General features: G+C 39.0%; 2 protein-coding genes across 2 annotated transcripts in view; both read right to left on the bottom strand.

Moving 5' to 3' along the window:
* Nucleotides 1-7,070, bottom strand: part of LOC118427112 — a 42,329-nt gene extending 35,259 nt beyond the window's left edge. The window contains exons 1-7 of the mRNA XM_035836748.1: nt 6,765-7,070; nt 5,738-5,815; nt 4,346-4,456; nt 2,870-3,010; nt 2,017-2,235; nt 1,231-1,428; nt 502-653 (exon numbers count right to left, since the gene is read on the bottom strand). Coding sequence (XP_035692641.1) covers nt 502-653; nt 1,231-1,428; nt 2,017-2,235; nt 2,870-3,010; nt 4,346-4,456; nt 5,738-5,815; nt 6,765-6,921 — 1,056 coding nt within the window. The 5' untranslated portion in view covers nt 6,922-7,070. The remainder of the gene's footprint in view (nt 1-501; nt 654-1,230; nt 1,429-2,016; nt 2,236-2,869; nt 3,011-4,345; nt 4,457-5,737; nt 5,816-6,764) is intronic.
* A 632-nt stretch (nt 7,071-7,702) lies between these two features.
* On the bottom strand, nt 7,703-18,996 carry LOC118427111. The gene is made up of 13 exons (XM_035836747.1): nt 18,895-18,996; nt 17,692-17,893; nt 16,773-16,944; nt 15,735-15,910; nt 14,659-14,806; nt 13,904-14,165; nt 12,836-12,965; nt 12,011-12,388; nt 11,383-11,784; nt 10,603-10,927; nt 9,528-9,838; nt 8,360-8,527; nt 7,703-7,875 (listed from the first exon to the last, which is right to left on the bottom strand). Exons 1-13 carry the CDS (start codon nt 18,994-18,996, stop codon nt 7,703-7,705), a joined length of 2,949 nt encoding a protein of 982 aa, XP_035692640.1.
* Nucleotides 18,997-19,535: the final 539 nt, after the last annotated feature.

Raw genomic sequence — 19,535 nt, 5'->3', positions numbered from 1 at the left:
GCCATGTATCAATTGTTTTTCTTCAAGTGCAAAATAAACAAGTTGAATAAACAACACAATGTAGTATGGTTGTCTTGTGTATGAGGGGTATCATGCATAGTCCAGTGGAAAATGATTTTGGACCAGTCAGCGGTAATTAGTGCCTCAAATTCAATACATGAACACAGTCATCAGTCAATACATTAACATATTTTGTTCAGAGAGACAGTGCTTGTCATGGTTAAATGTCCCACACAAAACACTATGTGACCTGTGTACCTGAAATTTCTTTAGGTACACTTGCCTGTAGCTCTATTCTACAGGCAAATGGACCCACCACACTCGAGAAGACATGGGGTCCGACCTGTGTGCTTTCCAAACAAGTGTGCTTTGAAAAATGCGCCATGGCAACGCCACATTACACTACCTACTATTGAAGAAGAGCGCTACTCTTACGCCTTAGTCTGAGATTAGTCACTTTGCCTATTCAAAACGTGCAGAAATGCTATAAAATCATCTTACCTCAAGAGAAAGTCCACAAGAGGTGGGACTTGAATACGTTGTGGCAAAGTATCCACCCTTCAATGGATACTTAAATTTCGCCCACAAAAGGATGCTGAATGTCTCAGAAGCATCTGTTACATAACCTGCAGACTCAACACTGGCTTGGCATTCTGGAGAGAAAAAATAAGGTTGTACATAGATAAAATTTCTATATAGCGTATACAAGCTCATGATAATTTTCCAGCGATGTGCATCAACTTGTGTGGTCTAATTTATAATAGCCTGTAGTCAGCAGACCAAGATGTAAAAATACATGTACCTCAGTCCATGCAACTCAAATACTAATAGGTAGTTAACCTTTTCACATCAATTTCATGCTGCTTAAGTGTAGTTTGCGACATAGGCAGAATAGAAATATTGCCGAAAACAAATTTCCTGACATAGATGTGCTTAATAAGCGTACAATTGTGATAGAAAAATACTCAACACTTTCCTATGTTAAATCATAAATCATCTTAAATCAATAAAGTTTTATCATACATTGCAACCTACAGAGTTGCTATTTACCTAACTACAATTTGTTTGGTAGAAGGAGGCAAGTGTAGGATTTGAAAATTAAAGTTCTCTGTGCACTTTGATTTTAACCAATACTTGGTTGCTGCCTGACGTCGTTGCAGAGATAAAGTTGATTACAAAATAGATAAAAAATGACACTTGAAACTAAATGTTGACAGTAAACGTTGGTACCTTCCCCAAATTTCCAATATCCGTTCTGTGAGTCGGTGCTATACCCAGCATAGTTGATAGAAAGGGGTGCCAAAGGGTCAGTCCACTGCATTAATGGAACCGTATCTTCTTCCTTCCCGACTGCAATGCTTATATTACCACTGTCCAGGTACGTCCAGGAGATCCAGAATTGCTTGTATACGTTTTGGTCTAAAATACCTTGAGTGAAAAAAGGAAGAATGACTCGTCAAACAAAATTCGGAATGGCAACATACGTGCTAATATATGGGTGATGCTGGAAGGCCGCTGTGTAGAGACAGGCGATTAAAACTCCTACCATGACAATAAATCCTCGTGCAAGGGTCACATTAATTTTGCAAACTAGCACCTGGACGGGCAGTTTGTTGGAATGAAAAGTATGATACAAAACACAAAATGTAAAAAAATTAGTCATATACGTACATCTAGGTGAAGGTCAGACATTCAGGTAACAAGGTACACTAAAACAGTTTCTCATGCAACTGGACTTTTGTCAGTGTCATTGAACAAGCTTAAGATCTGTTGGAGAGAATCATTCAACAACCGTGCTACTGTAACATCTATTAGGTACCAGTTTGGAAATGTGACTCAAGTACATGTTATACATTCAATTTGTATTTCTTTTCTTTTGCTCATCAACAAAACGTCTAGCACACAATACCTAAGGAATGCAGACCTTGACTAATTATTATAATAAATAGAACTCTGTAATAAATAATAAATAAAAGTCTGTGAAAATACGAGGCAGGTATTTTGTGCAAAAGGTACCTGGTGTTTGTACTGCTATCTTGCTGTCTTCTGTGCGACGAATCTCAGAGGTGTCACCGATGACAACTTCGTACATATTTGGCAAATACTTTTTCTTCCTGGATAACGCAATGTGGGCAGAACCGCCTGTCTTCACCTCGAACATTAACGGAGATGATGCGATTGCGGGTAACTGCCATCGGTATAGGAGTTCATTACCCGTGCTCTTCTCCTGGCGACCTGATGTAGAAAAAAACATTTAGACTGTATAAATGAATATTCTATATGTCGTAGTCTATTATGCTTATTTCTAAAGCTAAAAACAACAAAGTCATTCACGTTTGGAAAAAAAAGCCAACAATCTAATATTTTCCAATTTAGGCTATGTTTATTTGATTCAGTGGATCCTGGAAATCCTAAAACTGATGCGAGCACGGTGTAAAAAAGGTTGAACAAATGACTAAAGTTTAACACACATAGTATGGTATACTGGACAATAAATTCTTCATTTCTTTCTTTGAAATTGACTAATAAGCATTCCACGCCATAAGTATCCAAATCGGTATATATTTGCTCATTTTGCTGCAGCTGCGTTTTACAATTTGCAGCATGATAAAAAAATTTGGAAATAGATGAAAAGTGATGAAGGCATGTGTGCCATCCATCTAATAATACTGAATTAATATGGTCTTATAATAATTATTGTAAGTTCTAGAGTTCGGACACAGGTCAACAACATGCAATTTATGGGGAAAAATCATTGTTAATAAAATAAAAAATATAGAGAGAGCCACAAGAGAATAACAACTTTTTTCAATACGCAAAAAAAAAAAATTGCGTTTATCCGAAAAGCGTACATTAACCTTAATCATACCTCTAAGTTGAAGTGCTCGGCCAACCACTCCGTCTGCAAGTATTAAGTTACACTCGCCGACGATAAACTTCTTGGACGACGCGTGTACGCTTGTTTCTTCACCTTCCTTCATATCTTCCATTGGAAGGTACAGCTCGAAACCTGTTTGATAAGATAATCAGTCCTTAAAGTTCTTCAAACATTCAGGTGATTAAGAATGATTAACGTACACATGTATATCCACTTGTAAGATTACCCACGATCTGAAAACAAATCTTGATGTTGGTCTTGATGAGTATTGATTATACCCCCTTACATGTATCGAAAATCGATCGGACGACGAGTCTGCGAGCTCTACATTACGAGGAGGCATGACCCTGCTGCCAACGAAGAAATGGCAGAGTTCCCCCTTCCCGCCAGGGTCATGCCTCCTCGTAATCTAGAGCTCGCAGACTTGTCATCCGATCGATTTTCGATACATGTGAGGGGGGTATTAGGGATGGGCTCCAGTACATAAAATTCATGTTCAGTTCAGGTCCAGAGGATCAGGTCCACGACTGGACCTTAATCAGGACCTGATTGTCTGTGAAAACTTGCGTCCTGAACTCCGGGTGGTTCGGCTGCGATAAACATGCCGTCTTCTTTGAGTGTCTATTGGGACTGAAGAATTCTGGTCGGACTTATAGTGATCATATTGAGACCGAATTTGACTAGAAATTTGGTAGAAATTAATAAGTTGAATAAACTCTTCTTCGGTCTTGATCTTTTATTGGACCAGTAAACCCCCAAATGTGTGAAAGCCTTCCCATGTAATCTGTTCATTTTCTAATCGGTACAAAATTTGGTCCATTTTTTTCGGAATGGAATCTATTGAATGTGTATTCTCTTATAAGTGGCCCTTAATTGAGCATATGTATGCTATCCATGAATTTGTTAGGATTTTCTTGTATTACTAGCAATTTACTTTGAATTCATATCACAGTTCTTTAACTTGTTGTTTTTTTGTTTGTTTCCCACATTGGGCTCTCTTGGAAATCAGTTACAGGACTGAAGGGACAATCCAACTGCCTCCAAGATGAATAGATAAAGATAACTCACCTTGACGTTTGCAAATTGAAAGAATGCAGTTATCCAAGGTGCTAAACATTGACCTTCTCCCCACTACCTAACATTGTTTTTGCTGGACCAGGTGCATTCTTCCTCCTAGCAGAAGAGGTTTAAGGAAAAGGCTGGGCTGTCTACCTGCACTAGCTATCAAGTCAGGCTACTCAGATACCCCCATTCATAGCCCAATTCTTATAGTTACTCGCACACACTACTTTGAGCTAGCTTAATGGTATAGTATTGTGTACGAGTAGCTTGACACAACAAGAAGGAAAACATTCTGCATTTTTTCAAAAATGTTACCTTCCTAGTGACAATATAAATTTGATGCCAAATGGCTACCTTACGGAATTAAAATTGTCGTCATATCAATTTGAAAGCATAATGAATTACCCAAGTAGGAATCAATGGTCCTCAACTCTGCCGGAGTTAACGTGTATTCCTTAAACTGAAAGTCGGCAATGGACAGGCTTGGAGGGATGGCCTCCAAAGGCTCATCTTCATCTGTTGAAAAGAATAAAACTCGAATAAATACGCAAATGGCTAAACTTGTAAGAAAAGACTTTACTTACTTTACTGACTATAAAAATAGAAATCCTAATAAAATGGCTTCTATTTAAAAACATTGTCACATCTAATACGACATAGTTTTGGTTTTAAAATAAGATAATTGCAATTTCCTTCGTGAACAAAAACGTGTATGATCATCAAAGTTAGGACAAAATTAGCAAGGAAATATGCAATGGTAGTTTCCCTTTAAGGGATATAGTAGCCATGCATAATGTACTTTTAATTAAAAATACTGCAATGCATATTATGAAAATTACAAGATTCGCAAGGCATGAAAAACTTTGCAACTGTAAAAAGCAGTAAATGATAGCAATGAATAGCAATGGCCATTTCTGATATGGAGAATACATGTATGTCGGCAACAGACTGCACTTACTGCCTCCCTATGCAGCAATAGACTGTTCCAAAATTACACAGTCATGTGAAAATCATTTTAATTTACTAATGATAGTTTAACCCAAAAATGAATCTTACAAGATTCCCCTCGTGCAAGAATGGACTCTTCCAGTGCACCCCATGTGAATTTCACAATAGACCAGTCCAAAATTACTCCCAGAAAACATGGAATTTGAATAAGAAACCCAGTCCATTTGGTTTCAAATACAAGGGCATAGGAGACAATTTTTGAGGTGATCTATCAAGAAAATGTTGCTGGGGTCCTGTGCTCATATCTTCAATGTACCTATGTACCAAATTTCAGGTCACTTGGTTGTAATACAACTACAAGGGCATAGGAGCCCAAAATATACATTTTAGTCAAAAATTGCCGAAAACTCCAAAAATAACTCATTTTTAAGTGATGTAGAAAGTTTTGATGGGGTCCTGTGCACCTCTCCAATATTTCCAATGCACTTCTGTGCCAAACTTCAGGTTATTAGGTTTCAATACAAGAAAATAGGAGCTAGAAATACAATGTGTATACATTTTAGTAAATATGGCCCAAAACCCCAAAATAACTTTTTGAAGTGATCTATGAAAAAAATCATTGATGTGCTACAGATGTATGTCCAATGCACCTCTGTGCCAAATTTCAGGTCATTAGGTTGTAATACCAGGGCACAGGGGCCCGAAATATATATCTTTGTATGGATTGAAATATAACTGTAGTGTTACAATATATTTCACCATACCTATGTTATGGCTGAAATATAATCAAGATGCGTGCATAATTTTATGTATGCCAGCTGAAGGAACCATCATACAGCACTGCCTTACCGTCACATGCATTCTGAGCGTCCAGGATCTCTTGCTGGCTCAACGCATAGTTGTATATCTGAAGACACGACATTTTGCCTGTAAAGTATAAATATATATCACATTTCAGCAAACCGATTGTGCTAGTGCTAATAGAAAAGTTGTTCATCTCATATTGGAAATTACTGCTATGTACCCATAGAGCAATCTGGTTAGAATGGGCATAGTTTACAGTTAATGCAATCAAGTGATTGGTATACATTTTGTAAATCAAGGACCCACGCCTAAAATGGTCTGTGTCACCTGTAAGGGAGTAGCCAGTAGGCCACGGACTTTAGCAAATGTCCTCTAGACGCAATAGCATATTCCGAACAATTCACTTACCATGCAGCGCCACCGGATGCACTTAGTCTTGTACTTTCCTTTGTTCCACCAATAGCTAAAAGTCACATCTTCTGACAAGTTGTACTCAAAGGTTTTAACCACAAATGGAAGTCAAATGTTCGTATTGTTAGGGCCTACCTTAGGGTCAGCCTTGCCACTTTTTCAACTACATGTATCACGTTGTCTGTCTTAAAGTTATGTTGAGGAGTAAATAAGGCCACACTGATTTTATTTGTTGTCTCTCGGATTTCACGACCCTATTTTTTCCGATTTGAAAAAAAACAACTAACTTTTCAAATTGATGGCCACACCTCGTGTTGACAAATTTCACAGCCTCTCCTTTCTCAAATTAACTATGGGCGGGCCTCAAAGTCCAGTAGCTGTACATGCCTATTTTGGACGGTACGTTTATAATTTCTGTTGAAACTTTGGACTTTGCTACCAGGGACCCCTAAATTAACTGTAATTATTAGCCCCTCGATCTCTCCCACCCCCGACTTTTTGCAAAAGTTTTCGTTTATTGATTTTTCGACTGACCGACTCAATTTTTTTTTTTATCCGAGAAACAAGAAATAAAATTGGTGTGGCCTAAATGTGATAAGTAATCAAGTCTGATTTACAGATGCAGTGACTAATCGCTAGCTTGATAAAATAAATTACTTGCCATTGAAAGGTACTGAGTGTGCACGACTGTCTGCAAGCCTGATGGGATTCGCTGTGCTGTGTTCCAGTTGACCAAAGTTTGTGCTGCCGATATTGATACCATCTTTCCAAAGCTGTACCTGCCCTGTTGCGTAGTCGTAGGTAACCCCAAGAAACATCCATTGCCCTTGAGGCAAGTTACTTGTCGATTGAAAGGCGTGGTTGGATGCGGCCTGAATACTGTCAGCAAGAACGGTTGGGATAACGGTTATATATGTTGCCAGAATATCGACAAGAAGCTATCCGTGTGTGAAAGAACGTGCAAACAATGTACGTCAAATGTAGTGAAAGACGAAACACATTTTATGTCAAACTCTTCTTTCTGTGATCACGAAAGAAAAGAGCTGTTTGAAGAGGCCACCAAATTCCACCCAAACTTCCTCACACTCACTGACAAAAAGAAAACAGTTCTCCTTTTAACATCACAAAACCCACACATAATAGAAAAGGTGGGATCTTTCGTCTTCCACTGTCTTCAGAAAAGGAGTCGAACCCAATAACCCAGGATCTAGTGTTAGCTTTTACTAGCTTTAGACTGGAGTTGACACTTGTGATATTGTTTCTTTTACACTGAATCTCTTATGTTACCTGCAACTAGCCCACGGGCAAGAATTTGCAATAAACTTTACTTATTAATATATCAACGCCAACATGGATGATATTCCACAGGCTGTATCTGTTCACCTTGAAACTTGCAAAATACACCTTGATACAATATTTTTCAAATCCAAGTAATATAAACATTCGGACGATGTGTATCCCATGCAAATCATATATGTACCCAGCTAAATCTAATGTAAAATCATAAGTTTGAACATCAACTGAGCCTTGTCGTCTTTTTATGATGCTTGGCATCTTCCAATGATTCCACATCCCTACGGATATTAGAATATAGACACTTCATGGTACATACTTGTTGGCGTAAACATAAAGTTGGCGGTCCGGCCAGATCCAAATATGTGTCCCTAGCCCAGGGCTTCTATAGTCCAACATTGAACTACCTCCAAGGTGGTAGGCGAACAGCAGTACAGTGAAGGATCTTTTCACATCCAATTCTCCATTGTTGGGAATTTCTGTCAACAAAATTGCAGTAAAATGTTATGTAAGTGTCATGTTGTGTCCAATACATTGATATTGAACTGATCTACGATATATTGAGCAGACTGCCCTGGGGAACACTAATGAAGTACTGTAAATGCAGAAACATTCGCGGTGGTTTAATGTTTGCGGTTTTCGCGGTGGCCGCTTCACCGTGAACTTAAAGCCACCCCAAACGTTTTTCCATGGCAGTAAGAGACTACAGAGGATATGTTGCTACCGCAACCTCAAAACAACGGCAAAAGTCCTTTTTCCGCTACCACGAAATTAAATCCCCGTGGACGTAAATGCATTTACAGTAACCAGCAGAACACGTAGATGAAATCCCACATCGAATGAAAACTCTGTCCTGTGCTTCTCAGGAATGAATCAGTGATACACAAAATAAAGTGGAGATAAAGCAACGCTATATAACGGTTTCACCGGTTCCCCAGCTTGTATCGATATAAACTTACTAACCTATGTAGGATTGACTATTTCCAGCAAAGCTGAATGCTGATTGAGCTTCACCATTGGGTCCCTCTGTCAAAGTTGTTCCTACAGCCACGCCGTGGTTGCCTCCTCCACTGATGTCATCGGCAAGATGTTCTGCATTCAACGGCCAGAAACCGACTCTTCTGGGAACAACTGTGGAGAAGAAAATAAAGCAGTGAACTAGAAAGGCCGACATTTGCTTGAGAGCAAATACTGCTTATTTCAGCCATCTTCCTCTCCATGCAACAAATCACCCATGTGCAAAAATAGAACACTTCTCCTTAAAAATCACTGACTAATCATAGTTTAGCCCAAAATGAATCCTACAAAATGCTCCGATGCAAGAATTGAATCTTCCAGTGCACCTCATGTGAATTTGCACAATAGACCAGTCCAACAATACTCCCAGAAAACATGGCCTTTAGAATAACAAACCCAGTCCAAATTGAATTAAGCACAAAAAGTCCCCGGTGCATGCACGAAAAGGTATAATAGACCAGTCCAAAAACATTTCCACTAAAAATGGAATTTTTAATCATCAACTCGTCTAATTCCCATATACCAAATTCCAGATCAGAAGGCTATATCATGACATAGGAACCCAAAATCTGCATATTTGGTCAAAATGGCAAAAATATCGCAAATGTAACAAAGTAGTACACCAAAAGAGTGAGTTCTGTGGGCACATTCATGCCAAATGTGGGCACATTATGCACACTAATAGCAAATTACAGATCATTTGATTTTGATATAAAGGCCTAGGAGCCAATAAATTATATACATTTTAGTCTAAAAATGGCAAAGAATCCCTAAATTCAACAATTTTAGCAATGTTTGACATAAAAGAAAATGACATACTGTCGACACTTGTCCTACTCTACCTTCATACCAAATTTTATGTCATTTAGTCATAATACAAGGGCATGGGAGCCAAAAATTTTTTAATATGCATTTCTTATAACTTTGATATTATAATGTTTAACTTTTTTTCAGGAAGATGTACTTAGCTGATCTGTTCTAACATTTCATTCTTAGTGATTTATAAGTTGCAGTAGGCAATTCACAAGTTGTTCAGGGTCAATTTTCAGGACCGAAACCAGGGACACAACATTTTTCCTATGCCTTATTTACTAGTACAAGCCCCTTGACTCACCGCTTGTCTTACACTTATACCGTGCTGCTTCAATCTGTCCTGGAGTCATGGCATAGTTGTACAGCTGTAGACAGGCGATACGACCCGCGAAGATCCGACTATCTCCGTCCTTCATCGCCACGCGGATCGGGTACTGAGTTTTGACTTCTGCAACTCCAGCATATATTTCATTGACTAGCTGAGCGTTGTTCCAGACGGATGCCATTCCCGTGACACTGTTGTAGGATCCGCCCACGTAATTCCAAGTATTCTGATTCAGCACATTCGCAATAAGGAAGGGGGAATCATTGTTGCGGTTCCTTCCAACAACCCTAAAGACAAGTCAAAATGTTAACTGCAAAGAATGTTCTTCCTGTATGTGACTTGCTTATCGCCAATGATTTTCTTTATAAATATCATGATTGAACAGTCTAAAGGGTCTGAGCTATAAACAGAAGTGGCTGCCAGCTCTCTTGGTTCTGGATATGATGTTCTTGAATAAAGTACACACTTTTTAAACTTTTCAAAATTGAAAAGGTGCTACAAGTTGTTGCCAAAGTTGGGGCGTGTGTACTTTATTTGAAGGTATTGTACAGACAAATGGTAACAGAGCCTAAACATACACAGTTTTACCAAAGGAACTTATAATTTAAACATGGTTTACATAAGAGTGACATTTGCATACAATTCTTATAAGTATAGTGACTTTAATTTTGATATAATGTTTATTATAACTGTTTTTTCAGTGAGATGTACTTGCTGATTTGTTCTACCAGTTTATTCTCAGTGATTTATAAGTTACAGCAGGCAATTCACAAGTGTGTAGAGACAATGACATAATTGGAGATTCATGCAAAATAACATGGGGAAAACATCATATATAATTTTTCTTAATTTATCCAGTTCAAGGTCTGTTAAAAATTGGTGGAGTAGGGGTATGTTATCAATCTGTCTGAGACTTGCCCCAAATCAGGGGTGCATACTTAATTGGAAAAAAATATGGTATGCTATTTTCTACTCCTGCAGTCGTTTACCACAATGCCAATGCCGTCCGAGAAAAGATTTACTATAAAGATGTACAACACTATAAACGTACCGATGGGTCAGTTCCTGTGGTCCTGTCTGAAAAAAATGGACTCCCCAATCATTGCCGTTTGTGATATAGGCGAAAATCGGCCCTGCCGCACCAGTAGGATATATGTGCGCCAGTACGGTGTGGGAGTAGCGCACATCCAGCCTGCCATTGTTGGGAATGTCGAGGTAGGAACCCACAGTCCCCGAAAACAGGAACGCTCCATCGGTGTCTCCAAACGGACCTGGTGATAACAGGGTTCCTCTTGCTACGGCATCATTTCCGTTTCCTGTTACGTCTGATGCGCCAGACTCCACGTTTAATGGCCACAAGCCTACTAGTTCAGCTCCTGTGGATATAGAGTGTTGGACTCATGTTAACTAACGCTAGGGTTAACCTGTATATCCATTGGTTTTATAAGGTATTTACGGATATCATGTCGATGATGGATGTTGGTTTCAAACTGAAAAATTTTGACAATATTGCAATTTCAAACCACCGTCTATCAACATGATATCACAAGATACATATACCGTTTTTAAAACAACAGACTTTGCGGATAAAGGAGACCTAAGCTTTACAAGCATGAATGAATAACTTTCCCTTTGCCACTTCATACATCTTGCCGCTTCTCTCATTAAAAGTTACATTATGTTGTCCATACATAATTTATATACCTGTGCTGCCCAACAAGGGGTAGCCTTCCTTTAAATTCTGGATGAGACCCCCATTTTCTGCCTTTGTATACAAACTAATGATAACCATTGATATTCAACAATAATCACATAAGAATACAGTACTTACCCTTCACTGATTCACAGATGAAACCATGTTTTCCCGAACAGGGCCCGTCGTTCCACTTATCCCTAAGATGCGTTGTACTGAATGTTGCCGGAAAGAAACCCCCACATTCCTCGCTTCCACCGTTAGGTTCTCCGGCGCCCCAGTTGGTGTAACCCAGCGCTCCTCCATCTACGTAAGTCCACGCTCCACCCCTATGGTCCAGCCCAAAATAGAACCCCAAATCCACGTTCACGGTATTTTTCAAAGCAACGAGGAAGTCATTGGTGATGTCATCCCGAGGCATGGCCAGGGTGCCTGCCTCTGCTTCACAGGTCGCCAAAGCCTCATCGAAGGTCTTCTCTGTGTCGTAGGCACGGTAACACCGGCCAGTATGCGAGAAGTACGAGTAACCATTCTGACACCCTGCAGTCAAAAAGAAATGATAATTTTTCATGGTTAATAAGTGATTTTTTTCTTCATTACCCTTGTCATATTAAACCATATGATGACAGTGACACTGAATTACAGTAGCATTAAGAACCATATCCTGCATGTACAATTCATATCAATCCAGCAACATACATATTATATATAGCTGCAAAAAGATGTAATATATATAGATGAAGTATCTTTTTAAAAAAATGCATACCTGAGATCTGGCATACAAATCCGAAAGTGCGATCGCATGGTACATCATTCCACTCATCCGACGGTGGGATAAATTGAGCACAGTCCTCTGCCCCCAAATCATTAGGCTCATTGACTTTCCAGTTGGTATAGCCGGATGACGCTAGGGTTTGGCCGTCCTCAAATACCCACTGGCCTTCTGTGTCAACGTCAGTGAATCCCAGCCAATGATTTTCACCTCCGAGATTGAAGATAAACGCGTTGGAAGCACTGTCCTTCGGCATGGCTAACAGCCCGTCGTCTGAAGCGCACGTCTGTCGAGCCTCGGCGTACGTCTTCTCCTCAGCAAAGTGCTTGTAGCAAATTCCGTTAAAACTGACGTAATCTGATACTGGACATTCTAAAAGCAAAATTGGTAAAATATCTTACTAATTAATAACAATATATTTGATGTGATGGATTTGACTAACATAAACTGTTCAATGCGCATAAGACAAATGAATTTTTCAGTACTAGTTATAGAAGATATAGAACTTTCTTACAATACAATAAAAAATTATTATAATTATGTCATTACTACATTAACTACAATATACAATAACTAACTGTTAGGATATGTCTCATTCAGCTTGCCAATGGGTATCATCAGTCTCATTATGGTAGAGTAGAAGTCAGATAATTACATAACGGATTAACGCTCACTTCTGCATAACTTCTCATTATTGCACCAGTTGGATAATTGCACGAAACACACGTCAGGCAAATAGGCTGTGCAATTAATGGCTTCTACTGTATAATCGTCAAAAATCATAATACAAGATAAGGATTTTGCGTTCCATAAACAAACCTCTTTCATCTCTTCCTATCATCAATGTCGTTTCCATGTCATAAGTCAGTTGACCAAAAGACGCAATTTCCACCCCAGCAGCCTCGATGCTTCCTACTATGAGTGTCGCCCCTTCGTCTGATCCAACAACCTGTGCACAAAAAAAAACGATATAGGAGAATTCTTTTTTACACAACCAGCAGTTATTTAGTACATTTGCTTACGTTTCGATGAGAAGTCTATTTGCAAGTTGTCGATGTCTCTCCAGTTAGAAGCTCTGACACCTTCGTCAGAGCTTCTAACTGGAGATCTGCTTCTCACCGCTATATGTTGCCGATGTATGTCTTGATGCACCTACATCAGCTACATACATCTATAGCAGTGAGAAGCAGATCTCCAGTTAGATGCTCTGACAAAAATGTCTGAGAGACATCGAAACGTAAGCAATGTAACTGCTGATTGTGTAAAAAAGAATTCTCATATATCTTATATTCTGATGATGAAACCATCATGACATCAGCAGTGGATTGATGCTTATTTTAGCCAAACATACACAAAAACCAGGGAGCAATGTCTTCATGACGACCGTCATTTTATGATTACTCATGATATGCTACCGGGGTAGTAGGGCTTGTCATGTCCCTCGTGAATGCTCTAAAAGCAAAGTCATGTCCAACACTACCCAAAAAGCGGGATCTACCAATAGCAATTACATGATAATGGTAATAGTTGCTTTTGGCATTTGATGCTTGAGACTAAAATTATCTGACGTATGTAGGATTTATTGCTACTGTTAGGCAACTATTTCCAGATGTACCTGTCTGACTTAAGTAGTATCTAGTAATATTACTACATGTAGTGCCAGTATACCTGGAACATAATCTTGTAATAGCAGTAATAACTGAGTTAAAGACAAAAATGTATGGCTCATTACACAAAAAACACAGGAAATTTATACTAGCACCATGTATCGCCATACACATCCATTACCCCGATTTATCCAGTATATACATGTATCATCATTATCACAATTATCACAGTGTACAGAGATAGGATTGAAGTACAAAAGCTAATGAACATGTTGATTACCCGAATCTCAGTCCACGTTCCAAGTGTCATGTTTGCCTTCGCCTCGTACACGTTTCCTTCCCTGCTCGCCATAGTGAGGACCAACTCCTGCCTGCCAGGCTGGTACACAAGTCGGACTCCCCTGCTGGTTACCGGGGACCACTGTCCCATATTACTGATGATCGTTCTACTGCTGGCATCGCCATCACATTGTACCTTGAGCCAAAACACGAGGCTGAATCCGCGGGCACAGTAAACCGTGCTGCCGACGCACGACATATACCTATAGAACAAAACAACCAGGAAATACAAATCAGCATTATTGAAAATTGATGCATTATTGAATGTCATGTCCAACAGTTGTATAAAATAATTTGTGCATCCAATTTACATGGAACACAGAAGCATATTACATCTGTGTATCATACACAAGTCGATGGACGGTGGTTTCAATAATTTCAAACTAATTGCAATTTGAAACCAAATTATGTCAACTTACTGTCTTTAAATACCTTGTTTATAAATACATGTACAACCGTTACGTATAACTGGCAGATAAAAGTGAACTACATGTAGTATTAGCCTAAGAGTTCTATCTATATGTAGAATCCGACATTAAATGTATTATGATCATATGAAAAAGAAAACAAAGAAAATAAGAGATATGATACAAATCTGTAATAATTATTGTGCTCTCAATCTTCTAGTCAATAAAAAAGTGTTACCCAACTTCCCCCTCTATCAAATAGCTATTTCGATTTTCCATCTGTCCTTACTTATTTCCACAGTTCAAATATCCTGTAGTCCCCAGCATATGTTGACCATCTGTAGTTGTTGTGACGTTCCCAATGGCTCGACAGGTTAGATCACCATTCTGGTGAGATTTGTTTGGCTGCTCTATCTCTAACTTGTGTTCTATTTCAGCTGGGGAAACAATGAATGAACGAATTGAATGAATGAACGAAGGAAGGAAGGAAGGGAGGAAGGAAGGAAAGAACGAAGGAAGGAACGACGGAACGAATGAGTGAAGGCCTTTATTGCATGTTTTTGCCCCAATGTGCTAGTCACATGGTAGAAACCATATACATGAAACAATGGGAACAATTATATACATTTAGATGTACATGCATATGAACCTATATCCGTCTGGGTACTCTAAGAGTTGTATATATCAACTTCCTCTCACTTCTTAGTAAATGGATAAAAGTAGCTCACTGTACGGTTGGTTAGAGTTGCAATAAATTGATCATGATTTAGAGGGATGAGCAAAAGACAAATGAACCTGGAAGACATTTAGAAGTCTAGTGATTTCGTGGACATGACCTCTCTTAATTATCAAATTTTTCATTCTCAGTTGCATCATATACATGTAGTTTGTATATATTACATTGTATAATGATTAAGAACATGCTAAACATAGCATGTATTTAACACTTGTCGAAGAAAGCACCTTGATGTATATGTTTATAACCATATATTTATATTTATTTATTTATTTGCAAATCCATGCCCGTAGGCTAATTGCAATGATACAGACAGTAAAAAGTAACAAGTAACACGTCAGCTATCTAATGGTTCTACATTCTTTACTGGGAGGTTTGACTTCTTCTTTGGAGGCAGTGGCTGATGAAAAGTCCCACTTCCTTAGTTAATGAATAGTGGGTTCTGTGATTTTAACAGAAATATAGTTTTTTTGAGGTCTACTAACTGATGAAAAGTTGGAAATATTGTCTTGATTGTGTCAAAAAGGTTGTTTCTTTCGTCCTCATAATGGGGGCATTTACATATAATATAACTAAAAGTTTCTCATCTGATACACAGTTGAACATAAGCATTATTCAGATCAACTTACAAAGTAGATGTTCGGGAGGAATCCATCTCTCGTAAAATATAATCTGGTCGAATCCTACTGTACTAGAGATGGGTTGTTCTCCAGTTGGACCAATGAACAGCCAACTATCCGTTTCCACGTTGACCTCTCCTACGGATGTACTGGTGACGTCAGCCATTTCGATCCCGTTGACACCTCTGGAGAAAAAAATGGAAAAAGGTCACATTGATACAAAGAATGTTCTTTAAATTTTATACGATATTGTGTTGAAATATTGGTATGCTGTATCTGGGCTCGAAATACCATCTGCATAATTAAGAATGCAGGTTAATGCAGGTAAAATTAGAGCTGTGCACTGCCAGGTATTTCTGGTGTCCAAAGTCCTACTTAAATCACTACCTTGCACAACGTCTAACCAATGTCCATGGAAGTAACAAGGTACTATTATGTAGTTGTCATATAAAATCTCCTGGATCAAGATTTTGGACACGAGCAGGACTAGTTTAAGAGGGGCGTTAAGGAGGCAGCTGAATGTACGTCAGAGCACATCAACCCTCACTGAACCATGACGGTGGTAAATTCAGTCTTCACACCACTTTTGATTCGCTTTTGACGTCACTTCCGACTCCTAGAACGTCAGTGCAGTTATTCAGCCCTCTAATGAAGGTCAACGGGATCGATTAAAAATTCATAGTGAGTGCTTTCCTTTTGTTGCAACAAAGCTTTAAGCTCAAAGCCGTTCAACTATATATGGGAGCTGCACAAGTCCTACTTACCCCTACTCCGCAAGGAGGGGCAGAAGATCCACACAACTCTTGACCTAGTTATCCCAAGTCTTGCGAGAACTAGCCTAAGGTCACTCTGTCATGAAGATGGACTGATAGCCATCAAAAATTTGGAGGTATGTGTGCTTACCTTTAATAACAGTTACTGATTGATGACAATTCTATTAACTGTGAACATACATGACTAATGAATCTCTTCAACAACATTCAACTATGGATTCTACCAACACAAATGAGTCTTCATTCGAAGATAAACTGTACTTTTTATACTTACATCACTGCCTTTCCGTTCCCTGTACGCCCAAAGGAAATGTGAGACCACCAGTCGCCTGGCAGGGTTACGAACGCCTGATACATTGTATGATTGACAGTCATCTCAAGTCGAAAGGTTTTTCTGCTGGCACTTGGGGTAGTGAAGAGAAATCCTGGATGTGCCGCATTGTTATCTGTAATAACAAAGAAATGGTTTTTAGAAAAAAGTGTTAATGCAATAAACAATTATAACTAGTCTGTCTGTTCGGCAAAGTAAAGCAGTTGAACTTCATACCAACATATCAAACCAATCTCTCCAGTTAGAATTACCAATCATTACATGTAGATCTATGTATAAGAAAGTTTATTTTCAACTTTATGCCCAGGGCTACCTGTAAGGCCTACGTCACATTTCCAACCTGGGGCCCGGCCGGGCTGTTTGCGGAAACGAAAAATTAAAGTTTATGCCAATGAGTATGCACAAGGCATGCTGTTGAATTATTTCTGGTATGTTTTGTCTTCTTGTAGTCTTTTATCTCGTACTTTTTGTATCCCAAAGCTCCCTGGCCGGGCCCCTTTGTGGAAATGTGACGTTAGCCTATATAGAAGTACATTGTAAAAACTTGACAATGGACAATTGATTGACATTATCGTAGCAAATTTTACAGACTAAACACGTACTATATACTAGTGTCGGCTATATCTCTAGACAAGTTGTGTTTGACTTCTGCATATGGAAGCAGAGGAAGATGCCCCACCAATGATTGAACCATTGGGTTCTGTGATTTTTACGGAAATATCACACTATTGGCCGCTTTGTTTGATACAACATTAGCTCACCAATTGAATACGAAACTGTAGTAAACCTATGTTGTAAGGAGCAATTTTCCCTTTGTAATACGCGTACAACATGGTAAAGAAATGTTCAACATCACACTAACCAAGTCCGATACCAAGGAGGTCAATGCCGTCGCCTGGTACGGTTGAAAATGAAGAAGTCTTCCCGGGGTTGAACCAGAAATAGGTCGAATACCCGGAGTCACAGAATGTTTCGCTTGCTATACACTGGCTCATGGTGCTTCCACGTTCTGATTCCATCCTCCCTTGACCGATGCGGAAACTCGCAGCACTGTTCTCCCAACCCTGAAAAGACACGAAGGACCATCATCATAATTTTATTTTTAATAAAAGGCGCCTATTCCAACACATCAAGGGCATTCATTTTGTAGTTATAAAAGAGTTAAGTTGACAACGGCACATGTTAATGGAGTGACTATGACCATCTTGCATGTCCATTCTATCTCGATTGATCACTGCATGTATACAGGCTGTTGACATACATCATGCAAATAGGGGCCTCATGTACATATCAATACATCCAAAAGACATTCCTGTTTTAACTAAGTTGTGTTGTTATCTGGCTAGAGAAGGTCATCAACATTTTATAGTACATCACTAAAAAAGGCGTGCATGTCATTTGGCGAAGGTATGAGGCTGTGGTCATTTAGTTTTCATATCAATGGCTGATTTACAAGACTTAGTGTAATATATAAATTACACAGAATACAACACGGGTAACTCCATATCACCCGAGGTATGGCCCAACCGCAGATAGGATTATTAGACTGCCAAAGACCGTAGGGTAATCCACCCCGCGGGAGGACTGGGACCAAGGGCGATACACAATAAACCGTGTTATGTTTTATTCATATCATGCCAACCCAAGGAAACTCATTACACAAGTTTACCTAAAAAAAAAGAGCAAAAGACATCAATGCACTGATCTTCTTCTTTTCTACTGCTCAGCCCCCGTAATGGGGATAAATAGCAGTGTGCATATGCAGTGTTAGTAACAGGTGATAATGCCATATACACAACATGTAAACATAGGGAAAACAACTTTGTCAATTCAAACAAATTAAAGTATCAGGCAAAGGAACGAAACTATTGTTCGAGTTTTACACAGCAGCGCAAGCAAGCGAGTTTGAATCATTCCAATCGAAATATGGAGCCCCGGGCCGTACCATAAAATATAGACCGGTCAGAACACTGATATCGAACGTAAATACAGACCGACTATGATATAAGGTAATATATATATATATATAACAAAGACATTTGACTGGTAATAAACTATGATTTACCTTGACAAGGTTGACATCACCGAATACAGTCAGTGGTCCATGTACGTAACGTCCAGCTATGCCACCAGCCACTCTTTCATCCATGGGAAAATGGTAGTACATCTCTAAAGAAAAAGATCACAAAATCAATAGTTAGTCTTCCTATGACTTATAACAGATTCCTTAAGTCCTTTGTCTCAGTTAAATGACCACTTGACAGCCATCATAGATTATATTGATCTGTGAAGTGTAAAGCTGAATTTAACAAGGATCAATATATTGGTAATGTTCAATGTTCAATGTTGAAGCACTAGATGGTAATGTTAGATAGATTAAAATCAAACTTGCCAAATGATTATAGAGGTTCACTGTGTTGCTATGATACTAAACAATTCTGAAGTCTGAGACCTATAATTTTCTATTTGGGAAACAGATTCTACATGACATTGTATCATTATGAACAAGCAGTATGATTTCATCACAGGGTCAATAGGCTGTTATCTATATAATGTGAAGCTCAACACTCCCACCGCCTTTTACCTCCCCAACTGAAAACAGGTAGTACATTTTTGTACATTTGTACACCTGGGTGGAGCGAGGAAAGTCGTGTTGAGTGCCTTTCCCAGGGGCACAAGCTTGGTACCAATGGTAGCATGGCAGGG

Source organism: Branchiostoma floridae, chromosome 12 (assembly GCF_000003815.2).
Source record: "Branchiostoma floridae strain S238N-H82 chromosome 12, Bfl_VNyyK, whole genome shotgun sequence".
NCBI classification, from domain to species: domain Eukaryota; kingdom Metazoa; phylum Chordata; class Leptocardii; order Amphioxiformes; family Branchiostomatidae; genus Branchiostoma; species Branchiostoma floridae.
The sequence above is the reverse complement of the archived record's forward strand: the minus strand, read 5'-3'. Positions and strand labels throughout refer to the sequence as shown.